This window comes from Ambystoma mexicanum, chromosome 3q, assembly GCF_040938575.1.
Source record: "Ambystoma mexicanum isolate Mex_15411 chromosome 3q, UKY_AmexF1_1, whole genome shotgun sequence".
NCBI lineage: Eukaryota > Metazoa > Chordata > Amphibia > Caudata > Ambystomatidae > Ambystoma > Ambystoma mexicanum.
The window spans coordinates 184788951-184807918 of NC_090926.1; the positions used below are offsets into that span (position 1 = coordinate 184788951).

Below are 18968 nucleotides of genomic sequence, written 5' to 3' on the forward strand. Positions count from 1 at the left end.
AAGCAAAATACACCAAATAATAGCATAAAGTAACTACTGCCACCAGCTTATCCCTTAGGCACACCTAGTAACCAAAAATCCTGCGTTAGCCTAGGGCAAAACAAAAAAGTGTACCCCATTGGAAGATGCATTGTAAAATGATAAAAAGTTAGCAAAAGTGATAACAAGTCACCAAAAGTGGCCACAAAGTAACAAGACGAAGGGAAACAATGTTTCCCAGTACTTACAGCGTGAAGGACATGTCAGTTTCCCCATGACAAATGAGCAAATGCCAGTGTAGTGAGGCTGAAGGCTCAATTGGACTGTAAAAAGTTCAGGTCAGATTACAAAATAAAAGCAAAATGTTTGGGGGTCCATAAAAATGGAGGGAAAGGTGCTGTAAAGCGAAATCGCCCTACAGAGAGAGAAGAGAAGTCGGCCTACAGGTCCCAACACGCAGTGCGAAAAAAACCACAGGACTCGCTCAAAGATTCTGCATTGAACTGAGAAACTTTGCTCTTCCTGAGGGGAAAAGCTCTAACGTGCTATGGCTATAGCTCCATGATGCTATAGCCGTAGCACCCTCCCTAGGATGCCTTCATGTATTACATGCTATGCACTCCAGGAAAACGTAGAAATGCTGTATGTAGTCTGAGGAAGTAAATCATTCAAACCTAGGTCAATGGCAGTCAACCCTTTGCTTTTTGTATTAGGGGTAAAGACGGATTTTGTTGGTCATTTAGTTGGTCATGTGTATAGAGTGAAACCAAGAGAAAATGTTTTCAGCTGAGATTGAACTAGTACATATGCCTGTCAGAGATACTTTTCTCTACACAGGATCGCGGGCCGCACCGCGATGACGTCACGCGCACGCACGCGCGATGACGTCACGCGCGCGACGGCGCCATACACACGCGCACTCAGCGTTATATGGGCCCGCGATCCTGTGAGTGTCAATACACTTAAAATGGAAGGGGAAACTCGTGGGATCCCCTTAGCATAACGAGGTTCTGGGATTTAGCCCATGTAAAGGTAAGCCCATGGAAAACTGGAATACTAAAAAGGGAAGCATGTTATCGAATTGTAAACAGGATACACTCTACTTAACAGCACCATCCTTTTGCAATGGTTGAGGGAGGTCCTTCAGTAACTCATGATGTGCATATGGGAACTGAACATAATGCAATATTATTATATTATATATTTTCTTGTTCAACAATATAATATAAATGGCATGAGGGATTTATTGACCGATGAGTATTTTTAACTATGGAAAGGATTAATATGGGGATCTATAGTTAACCCTATGAAGCGTAGTAAAATATATATTTCTTGTAGGTGAAAGCCAATTTTGGACCTAAATTATTTCGAATGTAAAGACTATTGGAACATATGGTATATTAAGAACATAGATCTTCAGGTTGGTGAACATTCTAAATTTCAATCTATGCTATAATATGGGATAAAACGTTCATGTAATTCATACTATTAAATTTAATTTAAAGGGTCTACAATACAGGGATGGAAGGTATAACTAATTGACATAGAGAGGGTAAGTTTCAACTCTATTTTCTAATACTGCATTTCGAATATTCACATATCCTTTGGTCATGTTGGAATGGTGTCACAGGGTGATAATCAGTAATCTGTGTAACTAATATATTGGAGTTGAGTTTTATTGTGAAAACAGTTGACAACTGGATGTTATGTGGAACACACATATTTTTTGAGGAAAAACTAAATTATTGTTTTATGTTTATTTTTCTTTGAATATTCATCTTATATCTTGACTATGGCGTGAATTTTCCCATATCCTGACCTGACATGTTGGCACCATATGGTATGGTTTTTGAATTTTCTCTTTTTATTCCCCTTTTTTTCGATATATTGAATGAATGTAATAATCTGTACAGCCTTGATAACGACCAAAGGTCGAAACACGTGTCGGCTGTTCTTTACTTTGGAAGATGAATTAAAATATATTGAACTGACAAGCGTTATGTAATTTGAGGATTTTTTGAACCTATCCTGAGGAAATTTAGCAACAGTGATAATAGGTCTCATAATAAGTTGTTGGTGTGAGCGCGAGATATCCTCCCGAACTCTGATACTCTTGTCTACTTTGTACAAACTTTGTGGGAAGTTTGAGGGAGTGATATTACTTGCTGCCGACCCCCCCTTATTTTATTATTTTTTTGAAGTTCGAGAGTGGAAAATAGCGCACGCAATTTGATAGCGATCCCACAACAATTGGTATTTTCCCTCCAGACTATTTTTGCTGTACAATTATGTTAAATTGCTGCAGTGCGAGAGACAGCCTCTTTTTGTTGGAGACTCCACGGATCGACCGTCCACCTGCCAAGTGGTGGACTTGGATGGGGCCCCGGTGGGGTCCTGGTCACTCCCTGGAGTTAAAAACTCTATCGCTCCCTGGCCTGTGCACCAGGATGGCCGGGGGTGCTGCCCCCCTCCCTTGGGCACCTGCCTCACACGTAGGTCGACCGTCTGCCTGCTCAGCAGCGGATCCAGATGCCTTCCTGGAGGCAAAAGCTCTAACGTGCCCCGACCAGGGCTTCAGGACGGCCGAGGGTGCTACTGCCCCTCACTTGGGAGTCTGCTTCGCACATAGATCGACTGTCCACCTGCGCGGCGGTGGTCCCTGGGCTCCCTGGTGGGATTCACGTCCCTTATGTGAGAAACCTGAAGGAGTCTCACCCACTAGTACCCAGAGATCTGTCATCCAGGTGGCCAGGACCTGGCCATTGCTATTGGATCCAGTGGAGGTGGACCATTGCAGGAATATCACCTGGATGGGGGTCTTCCGAAGTGGAAGTGGGACACTGAAGGGTGAGATGCGGTATCCCCTTCCTTATAACACCTTACTTCCATCCGACCAGGTAGGATACCTAGAAACTCAACTCCCACCCCTTTTCCAACACAGACAGTTCATTGTGAGCAACAACGGACTAACACCAGAGCCGTATACCTGACATGTCCAAACACAAGGGTCAGGCAGAGACATGCAATTACTGCTAATTACACACACCTGACTTCCATCACAATTCCCACATGGATAAAAGGTGGAGTATGAAAGCACACTGTGAGCAAGGCAAAACGCACAGAAAAGCAGCGATTCCGAGTTGACACTTACACCCCCCGCCACCCCTCCCGGAAGAAATGGCTGACCTAGCCAATGTCATCACCCAGTTGGCAGCCCATCAAATACAAGCCGAAGTTAAGATCCAAGAAAATGTAACTAAATTGGTTGAATTGCAAGTTATACCCTTACTACCACAGGGAGTACTTCAACCATACCTAGAAGGCAAAGATCTAGGACATTTTGGCAGAAGTTGAGGGCCATTAGAATTAAACCCAGGAGAAACCCCCCCTAGAAATGGGTGAGCATATCAAAAACACGGTAGCCCTGCGGATCAACAACAAATCCTTAGAAGAACTGACACAGATGATCACCCTAGAACAATTCACTAATTCCTTGCCCCCTTTTTTGTAAAAGGCCATTTTACAGTTAAATCACCCTACCCTAGTCATGGCCATCGAAACTGCACAAAACCACTCAGATGCAGCTAAACACTTCCACTCGGCAAATAGAGGGGAGGAGCGGAAGGATGACAAACCGATCCAGTGACCTCAACCTCAGGGAATAGATAAACAAGGGGGTCATAAAGAATCAAGGAAGGGATACCAAGAGAAAGAGTAGAAATCAAGAGATCTGATCCTAAAGCCAAAGATGAAAGCAGGAGGGAGGAAACCAAAGGAAGTAGACTACCCCCCTCCTGTCTGTTTTTGCCGTAGAAAAATAGGCTGTTTAAAGGGTGAAGAATGGGAAGAACCCGAAGAAGAGTCAGAGACCTTTAGCATATGTTTATGTCAGTCTTCTGCTAACTGCACATATGAAAAGGCTTGGGTGAATGGAAGACAATTAAGGGCCTTAATCGACTCCAGTAGTAAGTGTTAGGGAGAATTCTCTGTAAAGGCTAATTTCCCAAACCTAGTGAGTCCCCCAGCAGCTTTGCTGGATTTTTGGGGTTTATTTTTTTCTCCTGCTAAGAGTGAAATTCTTTTTCTCCCACTCTTAGACATGATTTGAGATATCCTTTGACTTTGTATGTGTTTTATGGGCTATAGGGTCTTTTACTCCATAGGGCTTCATGTGTTTTTGGTATGTGTGTTACACAGCACCCTCCGTGCCGTAACACAGGGGTGTCATAGTGACCCCCAAACATAGGCTCCGTACCCTGGGACTGACTACTGTCTCCCAGGGCATGTAAAGTCACCATTGGCTTTACTAGTCCTAAATTGTGAACAGAACCAGTACAAACCATCATATTGTGGGCGTACTGGTAGGGGCAATTCAATTGCCCCTGGGTCTGTTGTTCGAGGGGGCACTGTACAGTCCCCCCTGAGCGAGTTTTGGCTGGTGGCAGTGGATACTACTTTTTATATTCAACCTCGAATATATTCCTATGGGATTTTCCCATTGTTCGAGGCTACATTTTTTAACATAGCCTCAAACATACCGCCGGTTTATTTATTTAATATTAATTCACTGGTTGGTATTTTTTGCCAGAACTCGGTTCCAAAATGGCGTTTGTGTTCGCTTCTGTGACTCCAACCCAAGTCGAGCCCTTTGTTCCACTTTTTGGCAGGCTTCTCCACAGAAGCCTCCAAAAGTGGTGCCACTCTGTCTGGGTACCACAGGGGGTGTGGGAGGGGGTTTAGGCACCCTGGACTGAGTTGCCTCGGCAACTCAAGTCGCACTCTTGTGTGATTGGGCCAGTGGTGAGCCGCCCGGCTCACCACTTAGCATGTTTGAGTGACAGCTAGGACTGATGAATGGGGGTTTTCTGCATAAAAGCAGGGCTTTGGGGACTGGGACTTCAGACGTCGCCACAGGACCAAAAAATCCGAAGAGGGAGAAGCTGAGCCGACCTGCAACGATGACACCACCGGTGGAGCCCTGCTGAACCGACTCACCACTTCTTCCAACGACAGAGGAGATCTTCATTCAGAAGAGTCTTCTTCCTTTGACTGGTGGGGATAACCAGTTTGCCCGCCTTTTCGCCTTCCCGGATCATCTCGTGGCCGCCTTGCCTGTGCCAAGCACCCCGGCAACCGGGATACCACGTTTTTCCACTACCGCAAATAAAAGGGTGGTGTCCAGTCATAATATCGAATGAAAAATTTCGAATGTCAAAAAAGTCGAATCAAAAATGTTGAAAAAAAAAATGTTGAATTCTTTTTTTTTCGATATTTTTTTTTGGCTCTAGTTTATATAAAAAAAATAGGTAAAAAAAAATTTAAAAAAGGGGGTTGGGGAGAACCCCCCCATTTGGAAATATTCGACATTTTTTTTTCCACTTTTTTTTTTCGACTTTTTGACTTGCGAGATTTTTGTATTCAAAATTATGTCTATAAACCTAAAAGGGTAGTACCTTTTAACCAGAGAACTCCGCGGCTGATTTCTTCCCTGGCAGTGCAACGACCTTCAGCTTTCCTCCACGTCGAGACCATCTCTTCCTCTGGACGACACCGCGACTTGCACCCGCTGCCAGGAACAACTGCCCCCGCTGGAGGATTCTCTCCACTTTCAAGGTACTGTGTCCGCCTGGCCTCCCTCGCAACGGTCTGTGTGGGGTGTCTCTTAAATCCTCAACTTACCACTTGGGTTGGCCCTAGGCTGGCTAACTGAACTTTTCTGAGCTGAACTGATTCCGTTTTAAACTCTCTGCAAGACTCTCCAAGCCTTTTAAAGTGTGTGATCTTGGGTGCATTGGTGTTCTACTCTCTCCAAGAGGGAGCCTGACCTCTAAAGTATTGTGTTGTGTGCTATTTCTAATTTCTGCCTTTTCCCTCACCTTTTTCTTAACTTATTGGAGTGCCATCTTTAGTTAAGCGCTCACCTCTGTCTGGAAATAAGTGGTGTTAACCAAGACTTGTCTAATAAGGAATAAGGGATGTATATATATTAATAGTGACTGTGTTTTTGAACTTGCTTACAATAATAGTGCTAGAGTGTTTCTAAGTGTGTCTTTAAATAAATAATTATATACTTGATGCCAAAGCTCTGGTCAGTGTTTGCTTGTGCTACTGTATTTTTGTACCTATCTTGTATACTCTATATACTGTCTAACTCTTCTTGAGAGAAGTCTGGCTGCTCAGCCACAGCTACCAGGTAAATCTGGGTGGTACAGACTGCTACCAATTGGGTTTACTGCCAACACCTGTAGTCTTAAGCCTTTTGCAGTGGTCCCTAAGGGAACTGCACAGATTTCTGCCTAACAGTAAGCAAACCACTATTCAAGCTGATTTAGTCAAAACAAAGGACCTCTAAAATGCTCTACTAGTTAGAGTTACCCATGTACCTTGGGACAATGAGGTTTACCCAAAAATACCCGTGCACATTAATATCCGGGGCGTGTCCTGTGCGATATCTTCAGCCATCATTCCATTTGCCACAGAAATATCTTCTTGGGTGTGTTACTGTTCACCCAAGAACCCCCTCTTCTGGGCTCAGACCCCTTTTCTACAATTATTCCCCCTCAGCCGTGCTCAGCGTAACCCGCCGCAGGACCACTTCAATTTCCCAGTTCAATAATTCGACCCTGCTCAGCAGGGGGGCACCAAACAGAGACCTTTCAGTGAGCACCCACATGGCGCCCAGACCACTCTGTATCTGGTACCTATTTCGGTTTCACAAAGTTCAATTATATACCAGTTCTCTTTCTTCATACAATGTTGCTGCTTGCAACCTTGAGCACAACACAGTCCTGTCTGCTATCACGCTATCAGTTTCTCCAACTCACCGGCTGTTCTGAACTTGTTGGCGTTGCTTTGCTGTCGGAGTCAAGGATGGTACCATGGTGCCAATCATTTCTCCCCGCCTTGGCTATCAGTGCAGGAGGGCCCCATGTCCCTTTGACACACGGCACACCATTCGTCAATTGCAATTCCCAGTCTTATGTTTCTTTTCCTTGAGTTTTCTTGAAAGTCACGATTCTACTGAATATTTGGTTTTCAAGCAGAAGGTGTCAGAAAAGGTATCATAGGGATAACAGACTTGTGGAGCCCACACGTTCATAGCAAAGTCATTTTTTGATCCTTCAATGTCCGCTCTTCCCAAGCGATGGCAGGACCAGATGGCCGGCCTGCTCTAGAAGTCCGGATGGGCCTCAATTTGACATTTTTCTCAAGTAGGGTCTATATGGAGCCTGGACACTTTTGACCAGAACTCTCCCTCTGTCACCACCTAGGCTAAATACCTGTCACCCAGGGTACACGCCAGGGTACACAGATTATAAGTAAGCCTAGTCACCTACCCTGGTTAATGTAGACAGTGTGTATGGGTCCTGTCTGTGCTCCAGGCTGCCCCATGCAAAAGCTAGCTTGATCCTGATTTTCAGTATGAATACAGACTGTGAAAGCAGGGCCTCACGATTCTACTGAATTTTTGTTTTTCAAGCAGAAGGTGTCAGAAAAGGTATCCTAGGGATAACAGACTTGTGGCGCCCACACGTTCATAGCTAAGTCGCTTTTTGATCCTTGAATATCCGCTCTTCCCAAGCGTTGGATTGTTCACCCAATAATAGGAAATGTGAGCTGGGTTTAGACCGTTGTCAGACAGATTAGTTTTACCCTACCGATGATGTGTTGTTGCAATAGTAATCCTGCTCATTACGAGAGGAACCAGAGGTTCAGATATTTGGGATATGTGATTGGCTGAGGATCCAATGGAGCGAAGCAAGCATCTGTGGGATTATCTTGGATCACTTCTAAGTCAGAATCCCCCCTAAATCGTATTGATACTGCAACGCTGTGGAGCCTTACCTTGGTTGGCCTAGGCAAATGGTGTGTTGGTGCCGGTGTGTAGAGCTGCTGTTTGCCTCGGTACTCAAATGTGGATAGAAGGGAGCCACATCTCTTGAATAGTTCACCAAATGTTAATGTGCAACCTGGTGCTAAATCATTCGTAGATGACTTGATTCTGGGTCACGGTTCCGTAAGTAGCAGAGCGGCTACCTTGCTGCGATTTATTGAAAGTCATCCTCTGAGCCAAGCTCTTGTCAAAGGTGCTGCCACGATGGCAGCACAGCGAGGGTCTCCATCCTTCCTGCTGTACCGTGGGGCACATGGCAAACTCCCTGGGTGCACCCACGGTGGCGCGGACAGGCCAGAGAGCGCCCTTCTTCAATTCTGGTCAACCTAGCAGACCAGATGGCCTTGGTCCAGTCAGTGGCCGAGTGGTAAGACCCAGCCTGTGGGACGGAGGGAAGAGACGCTGTGTCTTGGTTGGGGATGGTGGCTTAAGCCCTGGCCCCAGGGCACAGAGGTGACAGCTTAAGCCCTGGCCCGATGGTGCAGAGTTGGTGGCTTCAAACCCTGGATGGTGGCTTTAAGTCAGGCACAACCACATGGTCGCCCGGCCATCTGGTTGGGCGGAGTATCCCGGTCCACCTGGTCATTTAGCTGGGCCCCATCAGCCATATGGCCGGACGGTCAGACCAAATGTCCAGAGTCGAGGCTGGCCCAATCGACTCCTACATTTGGCTCCAGCTGAGCTCCATGAGCCCTCACATTGTGGGGGCTTAATAGTTGATGGGAAGTGTCTTACTGCGGGTGGCTGTGTAGCGCAGGCAGCAGACGCCTTCTCCAACCCGGACTCGTGCCCCAGAAGGTGGCGAGCCTACTCCCCAAGGAAGTCAGGGTCCCCCTGTACACTTGATGCCCAATGGGCCTGAACACAGGACGAGGCCAGCATCCGAGGCCCAGGCAGGAAATGGGGTCCAGCGGGAATCCCAGGGGAGAGATACCAGGGCTCTGCAAGACAGTCCGGGCCACAGCACAATCAGAGTACCACCAAACACAGTAGCTGGACACCCAGGCGTATGGGAAAGCAGTCAGGGCATGTCCCGGGTCTTGGCCAGGGCTCTCAGAGGGCGGCTGGGACATTCCAAGTTCGCACCCTGCAAGAACTCAGCCTGAGCGCTCAGCCCCCACTCAGTCATGGTGGAGGTCTCAGCGCACCCCGGCGGTGGCCCAGGGCCCTCGAGGCAAAAGGCCCGCCCCTCCACCCCCCCATCTTCTGCAACACACTTCCCCTGGACATGGCTGCCCAGCAGCCGATGTGGGGGTGAGGGCCACCCGACCCTCCCTGACATGTTTCCCAGTTCCATGCACGACACCTCGAGCCAGTCCTGCTTTTTGCTTCCAAATTGCATGGTCGAACATTTTGTTGCCTACAAGTCCCATGCAGTGTGGGGAAAAAAGTCACAGGACTAGCTCAACGAGTCCACATGGAACTGAGAAACTTGGCAGCGGTGGCATTGGGAACGTTCACTAAGACCAAGCCAAGAAATGTGATGAGGGACTTAAAACCACCCAGAGACTGAGTACATTGAGGGACTCTTTCCTGGGCAAATGGACACGAATTGTGCATTTCAGACTAGGGATTGGGCATGGACTAAGGATGTTAGGTCCTTTTTTATTAGAACCCCTTTCACTGAGTGTACGTTACTCCTCCATCCTGACAATATTGCCCAAGAGTTTCCCAACTCGGATAGACATTCCTCCAACCCCTCCCTGCAGAGAACAAACAAAGGTGTTGATCTGGTCCTGTGTGTTGTGTGCTCCAGTGGGGTGTCCAGTCATTTGGTCGAATTAAAACTGGTCGAATGACATTTGGTCGACGCAATTTGGTCGAAAACCAAATGGTCGAATTTTTTTTTAATTATATATTTATTTTTCGGGTTTTCGTTTTTTAAAAAAAGGGTTTTTTTTAGAAAAAAAGGGAGTTGGGGGGGACCCCCCCCCCCAAAAAAAAAAAGGAGTGAAAATAAAAAAAAAAAAGTTTTCGACCAAATTGTTTCGACCATTTGTCTGGTCGACCAATTTTTTTCGACCAAATGTCTGGTAACCCTCCAGTGGATATACCTGGTGACAAGCATTAACAGGAAACGCAACCTCCGCTCGGCACGCAATAGAAGTTATCAAATTTAATTTGACTTGACAGCGCAATGCTATAAGGACAAACAACAAGTGGTCACTGGAAACATGCTTACCTCACCATGGAAAAACATTGGCAGAATAAACGTGGGTTTTGCAAAGTTGCATGTTGTGTGTTTCTTACCAGAATTCGATCAAAGGCTGAAGGTGTCCCTCCACGCTGGACATGGCCAAGAACGGTCACCCTGGTGTCATAACCAAGGCGTTTCACAACTAGCTGTTGAGACAAATGTAAAGGCAATGAGCAGAATATAGGTTACATGAAATATTCAGGTTCAACACAAGGTTTTGGCTGACTTTAAGGAACAGATCTTTTTTAGTTACTTTACTTTTCAAGCCTTCATCTAAATGCTAGCCATAAGTACTAACCATAGTTACTATGTAGCAGCTACGGTTTGGATCGAAACATGCCAGTGGGCATATCAGCCTTAATGGGCCAGAAAATAAAGGTCCACTGGACATTCCTTATCAGATCCCAAGGTGCTGCTCAAATACGCCTAGTAATGCCCAATACGATACAGTGGTGTTCAGTACGGCATAGTGGTTGACATTAGGCAGAACTGTTAACTTTGATGTAGTACTTCTCACTGTCACATTGCGGTCCATTAGGACACGGTTGCCCAATGGGTCCAGGATGTCTTGTAAAGAGTGTAGGCCCCCATCTACAGGGAACAAACATTGTTCAAATAACGTGTTCTTTGGAATGCATTCCACTCAGCAGGGTCTACAACCACATTTTAGTTCACTGCACCCTTCCACAGAGGAGAAATATTCTTTTGCATATGAGTCTAATTGTACCCACAAGGGCAGTCCAGCACAAAATTCTAGGTTTTTCTCCTCTGAACAAGAGTACCATTCATTATGAACCCCAGACACGTGTTTTGGCCTTGTTGGGCCTCATCAGTGATGTGAAACTGAGCCCCTCTAAGATACAGTAAGATCCTAAGTTTTACTAAATGTACAAGAGTATGGGAGCGAGGGTGATTTGTATTGTGCCAGGCTACTACTTAATGCGCCAGGCTGCTGCTTAGTGCCATTTGCCTGAGCACTATGCCAGAATGCTTCAGCACTTTCTCCTCGCTTTGTTCACCCTTTGGGCCTAATCACAGAATCGTTTCATAATGGCAAAACCTCATTGGAAAACGCTCTGCGAATTAGGCCTTTTATGTCTAGCGGCTCCCTAACGCAGTTCAACTGTCCTCTGCCTCTTTGCCACGAATCGGGGCCAATGCAGCAGGAAGGCGGCTGCTCTTCACGGACACAGGGAAGCGCTGTGAGGCTGAGAAGCAGCAGACAGGGCCAGTGTTCAGAGCAGGACGTTTAGGCGCAATCATTTGGGCACCAGAAGTTCTGGCATGTCTGTTTTGCTGCAGTTCCCGTTTCGGCACACCCTGTTGGACACGGCCAACAGGGAGCAGGGACCTTGAGGCGCGAGTATGTTTCAGCACACAGAAACATGCCATTAATAGGACACGTACTCCCTCTAGTGGTCTTAGACACATTGCACTGCCATTCTCCATTCACTACCCAAACGTCAGTTTTAAAGCCAGGGAAGACTTGCCTGCACTTTTTGCAGTTTATGATCTATACGCATAGCAAACCGTCTGCTGAAAATTAAGAGTTTCTGAAAAGCATTGGCAAACTTGGTCTAACATTGCGCTATCCCCAAGAAGGAGCAGAGTTGGTCTTTGGAAGTGAGCTGTGGATCAGCTGAAACTGTCACCAAAATCAGCCAGGGACCATGTCTACTTTAGGAAATGGTGTACCCCGAGTAGTCAACTGAGCGTAGCCGAAAAGAGCAGTTCTATCTGTGCAGTGTAAGGCTACCCGAATGTATTCTGTGCAAGACTTCCAGTAGCCAGCTCCACTGTGGTATGCAGGCTGGAAGGCAGGCTCATCATCCACATTAATCGATCCATCAGAATTAGAACACCTACAGAGTTCGCTAGAATATAACAGTGAGCGAGCGCATCGCGTCAACTAAAACCCAACCCACAACACTCACTCCATCAGAATTAGAACACTTACAGAGCACGTTAGAACAACACAGGGAGTGCCTCACACAAACCTAAAACCCTGGAATCACATATCCTGGAGACCTCAAACTCAATCTGGTCGTTGATGATCACAGGGTTAGGTCTAGGAGTAGTTCAGGTGGACTGTACATATGGTTTCAATAAGGAAGTGTGGAAGACCGGATGTATCCTCTTCCAGGATTCTGCAAGCTGGAACTGGAAGGCCACTGGATTAATGATTTCCTTGACGGAGAAAGGTCCATAATACTTGGGAGCCAGTTTATTAGGCCGCAGATGTCGAGGAAGAAGTTTTGAGGACAGCCAAACCTTATCCCTGACTGCATATGAAGGGCTAGGCCTCTGCCTGGTATCTGCATATTGTTTGACTTCTATCCTGGCTTTTTCCAGGCATTCCTTAGAGTCTCCATATACGTGTACCAGTGTTTCATTCCAGGAATCAACTGCAGAGACCGGGGTAGGATGTGGTAGAACAGATAGTAGAACCGAAGGATAAAAGCCTTGACTGCAAAAGAATGGACTTGTCTTGATGGCCGAATGATCAGAGTTGTTGTAAGCGAATACAGCTACGGGAATCAAAAGCGACCAATCATCCTGGACCTTGGTTGCAAAACAACAGAGGTACTGTTCTAGGGTCCGATTGACTCGTTCTGTTACCCCATTAGTCTGAGGATGATATCCCAAAGATAATGCACGCTGGATGCCTAATATTTGCCATAGTTGTTTCCAGGACTGGGATATATAGTGAGGTCCTCTGTCGGAGATGATCTTGGGAGACAATCCATGAAGCCTAAATATGTGTTTTAGAAATATTCCAGCCAATTCAAGCGAGGATGGTAGTTTGAACAAAGGTGTGAAGTGAGCCATATGGGTAAACAGATAGATGGTAACCATTATGGTTGTATATCCTCTGGATGGGGGTAATGTCACGATAAAGTCTGTGGCGATGATTTCCAAAGGGCGTGTTGGTAATGCGGGTCGATGTAGGAGTGCTGCAGGTTTTCTGTTATCATGTTTGTTCTGATTGCACACTGGGTAAGATTGGATGTAGGTTCTTAGGTCGGCAATCATTTTCGGCCACCAGAATTGTCTCTGTATGAGATGGAGAGTGGTAGTGATGCCTCAATGTCCCGAATGGAAGGTGTCATGGCAGAGATTCATGATATCTCTCAGCTTTTGTGTGGGTATTGCCAGTCATTTGCCCTTGAAGAGGTAACCATCTTTTGTTACCAAGTTCCATTGATTATTCCTGATGTATTCCTTCCAGAGATCAGAAGAAGGTGTTCTTGCACAGACGTCTTCCAGGAGGGAAATTGCTTGTGCCACAAACACGGAATTAGGGAATATCTTCGTAAAGGCCCGGGCTTCGACAGACTCCTAGTCAGGACGCCTAGATAAGGCATCTGCAATAATGTTATTAGTTCCAGGAAAGTGTCACACCGCCCCTCGCACAGAAGACACGCCTTTCCACGTCCACACTCTCCTCCCACGCGACACCCGACAGTGGTACCTTATTGCCCCGGCAGGTCACACATTGTAGGGCACGACGTGGCATACTTAACACCACTGGAGTTTATCGTCCTTCGCGTTTGTGGCAAGTGAGTTGGAGGTTTCTGCATCACAAACGATCACGTCATCCACGGAGAATCATCCGACACAGCACGGCAAGGATCACGTGACTCGCTGTCTAGCAGCACGGCAACGCTTTGGTACCTTTCGTCACGTGAACATGGTCACGTGTTTCCCTACCTTGGATAAAAGGAGTCCAACTACCGAAAGCGTTGCTTCACAGCTGTTCTTTTGGATCACGTGACGCTTTCGCCTCGTTCAAGACTAACTCCATTGATCACGGCCTTGTACCTCGGACTGCTCTTTGCCTAGCCCTTGTCTGCTTTTGGAACTTTGGATTATTTACCTGGGTCAACTGTTGCCGACCTACGCTCTGCCTTACGGACTGTTTTGCTTAGCCCTCCTTGATTCTTGGATCTCTTATTTTGGACCTCGAACTGTTCATGTTACTCATTCCGATCCCATGGTTCATTGGGACCTCGGTCCTATCTCAGGTGATTGCCTACCAGGACGCTCTACACAGACCACTTGTCATCAGAACCCCTACACTTACAGGTATTACAGTGATTCGGATGTTTACACTTTGAGAATCGCACACTGTACCATTACCTAACCATATACTTTCCTTTGCAGCGCTCCAGGGGTTCTTCCGGTTGTTCCCGCGTCCTGACTCCACGGACTATCACCTTTGGCTCTAATTTTCATTCTGGCAGGTGTTATTGTGGATGTCAGTTTGATACTTGGGGACAGAGGGATAGCCCATACTCTGCACGACCACCAACTTTGTAACAGACTGTGAAGCCTATTGGTCGTCTAGAGTATGAATCCCTCCACCGGGGACCCCGTGACCGCTTTGATTCAGGCAATGGCGTCCCTCAGGACTGACATGGCCGCCGCCACGTTCGCCATACATAATCGGCTTGACGCCTTACAAAGTACACGTTACCCATTGCCACCAGATACCGAATTCGGGGATACTGTTCCCTCGGATCAACCAGCCTCAGTTCCAGCCCCTACACCCACTCCTGTGTTACTTCCAGCACCTGTGCCCCTTGCTGCCCCAGAACGTTTTCAGGGGGATCCTCGAAAATACCGTACTTTCATTAACCAATGTAAACTCCACTTCTTGTGCAGACCCTTGGCTTTCCCCGATTCGGTCACGAAGGCCGCATTTCTGCTGTCCCATCTATCTGGGGTAGCGGCCACCTGGGCAAATCCTATGTTGGAAAATAATCATCCCGCCTTATATGATTTTGAACTTCTCACAGCAGAAATGGCCAAAGTCTTTGATACACGCTATAAGGCTCAATCAAGGGATCTGGAACTCTTAGTCTTAACACAGGGTAAACTATCTCTGATTGAATACATAGCGCGGTTTAATCAACTCGCCGCTGAGACTTCTTGGCCAGAAGAAAAAAAGGCGATTGTATTCTACCGTGGCTTATGTAACACCATGAAGGATGCACTTTCTGTGGTTCCTGCTCTTCCTTCGGTGTTTTCGGACCTAGTGGATCTCGCTTTACAGATCGACGCAAGAAGATCCGAGAGAAGGTCAGAAACTGCGTTCACCAGTCAGTCTGGTCAAGCCTCTTCTGCCACCCCCGAACCCATGCAAATAGGCGGTATCCGAAGCCCGATAACACCAACCGAACGAGAACGTCGGAGGGCGGATAATGCCTGTTTTTATTGCGGTTTAAATGGACACTATGTAAGGGAATGCCCCCGACGTCCTAAGAACAAAACACCGGGTTTTCTGAAGGCTCGCCCATGATTCAGGGGGCACCGGCGAGCCTGTCCTCAAATCCCTCTGAACCCGCCTTTGGCCCTGTCAGACCGGTAGTAGTCCATGCCCTTCTGAAACCCACTAGAGAAGTCACGCATATGGTTCATGTTGTCATTGATTCAGGGGCTACCGGATGTTATATCGACATAGATTTGGCTCATCGCCTCAATCTGCCCCTGGTCAGAAAAGAACATCCGGAACCCGTACATGCGGTTGATGGCACATCCTTGTCTTCTGGTCCCATCCAATTCCAGACCGCTCCCTTGGAAGTCTTGATCCAGAATACCCATAGAGAAGTAATGTCCTTTGATCTTATCACTACACCACAATTTGGCATTATAGTGGGTATACCTTGGTTACGGCAACACAACCCTTTGATTAATTGGGGGTCAGGACAAGTCACGTTCGAGTCAGAACTGTGTCAGCAGTTTTGTCTTGTAGAAAATGAGTCGCTTTCCTCTCCTGCCACAATCCTGGGTGCCATGGCCTCTACTCAAATAGATGACAGTACATCTGACACTATGCTTTCACATACCGTGGGGGCCACACTGGCTAATATTCCTGCAGAATATCATGAATTTCACATGGTTTTTGATAAAGGTACGGCGGAGGGTCTACCCCCACACAGACCATACGATTGTCCGATTGATCTGGTTCCAGACGCTCCTATACCCAGGGGTAAGATCTACTCGTTGTCACAACCAGAGGAACAGGCCCTCAAGGTGTACATTCGTCAGGCTTTACAATCGGGTCACATCCGTCCCTCATGTTCCCCGGCTGCCAGCCCGATATTCTTCGTGCCCAAGAAGGAAGGTGACTTGCGGCCATGTGTAGATTATAGGAGATTGAATGCCATTACTATTAAAAACAGATACCCTCTACCTCTCATCTCCACACTACTGGACAGGTTAACAAAGGCTTCCGTTTTCACCAAACTAGACCTAAGAGGGGCATACAATCTGATCCGTATGAGGCCTGGGGACGAGTGGAAGACGGCCTTCTGTTCCAAGCAGGGACTATTCGAGTATACCGTAATGCCCTTCGGGCTCTGTAATGCTCCCGCAACTTTCCAACGATTTATCAACGACGTATTCTCTGACATCTTGGATACGTTCGTGGTGGTATATCTGGACGACATTTTGGTGTACTCATCCTCGTTGGAGGAACACATTTGTCACGTCAAAGAGGTTCTTTCTCGTCTGAAAGCACACGCTCTGTTCGCCAAGCCAGAGAAATGTATATTCCATTCGAAAGAAGTGGAATTCTTGGGTTTTTTCATCTCCCCCGGGGGTTTATCCATGAACCAGTCCAAGGTTCGTGCTGTCATGCAATGGCCGGTCCCAGCGAATATCAAACAACTCCAGTCATTTCTTGGTTTCGCCAATTTTTACCGGCGATTCATCGCAGGCTTCTCCTCCATTGTTTCTCCTTTGACTGCTTTGACCAGTCCTCAGGTTCCTTACAAATGGACCCCTACGCACCAAAAGGCTTTCGAAGCCCTTAAATCCAGGTTTGCTTCTGCTCCTGTCCTGCAACATCCCGATCCCGACCTACCCTATGTCTTGGAGGCAGATGCCTCATCATTTGCTCTAGGCGCTGTGTTGTCTCAACCGTGCCCTGCCACGGGTATATTGCATCCAGTGGCCTACCATTCTCGGAAATTCTCGGCTGCCGAAACTCACTACACGGTAACCGAGAAAGAGCTGCTGGCCATCAAAGACGCCCTTCAGATCTGGCGACATCATCTTCTGGGGGCCAAGCATCAAACAGTGGTTTATACCGACCACAAAAACCTGCAAGATCTAGCCTCCCTAAAATGCGTTAACAGTCGGCAAGTACGTTGGCACTTGTTTTTTGCTGCCTTCGACTTTGTTGTAAAACATCGACCAGGCCACAACCACGGCAAGGCTGACGCATTGTCCCGATCTCCCGGTGGGGAATCACTAGCTTCCTATCCAGACACATTATTAGGAAAAGGCCACGTGGTTTGTATGTGTACACCTTCGCCAACCATGCTCACTGCTATCAGACAATGGGTTGCTCAACATCCTCATACACTCTCTGAATGGGACATTACACTTCAGGACGGGCTGCCGTTTGTCCAGGGCAAACTATTTCTTCCTACCTGCGATGTAAGAAATCAAGCGCTAGCCTGGTCACATGATGCCGCCATAAATGGTCATCCCGGGCAACAACGCACCCTTGAAATACTACAACGCTGGTGCTGGTGGCCATCCATGCGGAGAGATGTAGAAAACTATGTAAACACATGTTCTATATGCGCACAATGCAAAACACGCAGTGGACGACCGTTAGGGTTACTTCTACCATTACCCATACCTCCCAGGCCATGGCACACCATCTCTATGGATCTCATCACTGATTTACCCCGTAAGCAGGGTTACGACACCATATGGGTTATCGTCGATTCTTATACAAAAATGGCCCGTTTCGTTCCCTGTACAGGCATACCATCGGCTCCAACACTGGCGCGCCTGTTTTTCAAGGCGGTGTTTTGTCTTTTTGGACTACCACAAATCATAGTATCGGACCGGGGATCCCAGTTCACGTCTTGTTTTTGGCGTGCTCTTACCAAACTCCTGGGTATTGATGCTCGTTTCTCTTCGGCCTACCACCCCGAAAGCGATGGGCAAACCGAAAGGGTTAATCAAGCTCTAGAGCAATACCTGCGTTGTCTGTCCCTTCAGTTCCAGGACTCCTGGTATAAGCTGCTCCACCTTGCTGAGTTCGCATATAACAATACTCGCCACTCGGCCACAGGGTTTTCTCCCTTCTATTCCATGTATGGGCAACATCCACGAGTCCTACCGCTCCCTGATTTCACCTCTGCCACTCCTGCTGCCAACGCCTGCGTACGTGATCTAGCTGGTGTTCATGCGCAAACTCTGGTCCATCTCCGCGAAGCGCAGTCCGTAATGAAGGGTAAGGCGGACCGGAAGCGGGCTGAGGCACCGGTGTATCAGGTGGGTGATCGGGTGTGGTTATCGACCAGACATCTGCGCATCCCTGGTTGTCGCAAATTATTGCCCCGCTTTGTGGGTCCCTATCGGATCCTGAAAATCCTGAATCCCGTGGCCATGCGGTTGTCCGTTCCTCGTTCTTGGAGGATCCATCCGGTCTTCCATGTCTCCCTTCTTAAACCCTACCATGCTTCCACTCGCGTCCTTGTTCCTCCCGCCCCTGTCTCTGTGTCCTCCCAGGACGTGTTTGAGGTCAGTGCCATCCTTGGGTCCCGTGTCCATAGAGGTTGCCTTCAGTATCTGGTTGACTGGCTGGGTTATGGCCCGGAGGACCGCTCTTGGGATTCTTCCCGTGACGTTCAGGCGCCGCTCTTGGTGTCGCGGTTCCATAGGGATAACCCAGCTAGCCCACGAGGTCGTGGGCCTTTGAGGGGGGATTCTGTCACACCGCCCCTCGCACAGAAGACACGCCTTTCCACGTCCACACTCTCCTCCCACGCGACACCCGACAGTGGTACCTTATTGCCCCGGCAGGTCACACATTGTAGGGCACGACGTGGCATACTTAACACCACTGGAGTTTATCGTCCTTCGCGTTTGTGG

General features: G+C 47.6%; 1 protein-coding gene across 2 annotated transcripts in view; it reads right to left on the reverse strand.

Annotated features, from left to right (window-relative positions):
• The window catches only part of LOC138582299 (ATP-dependent 6-phosphofructokinase, muscle type), a 903222-nt gene that overhangs the window by 579571 nt on the left and 304683 nt on the right, over positions 1-18968 (reverse strand). For both annotated transcript variants that reach the window (XM_069653451.1, XM_069653452.1), the window contains one exon: positions 10124-10216. In XM_069653451.1, coding sequence (XP_069509552.1) covers positions 10124-10216 — 93 coding nt within the window. The remainder of the gene's footprint in view (positions 1-10123; positions 10217-18968) is intronic.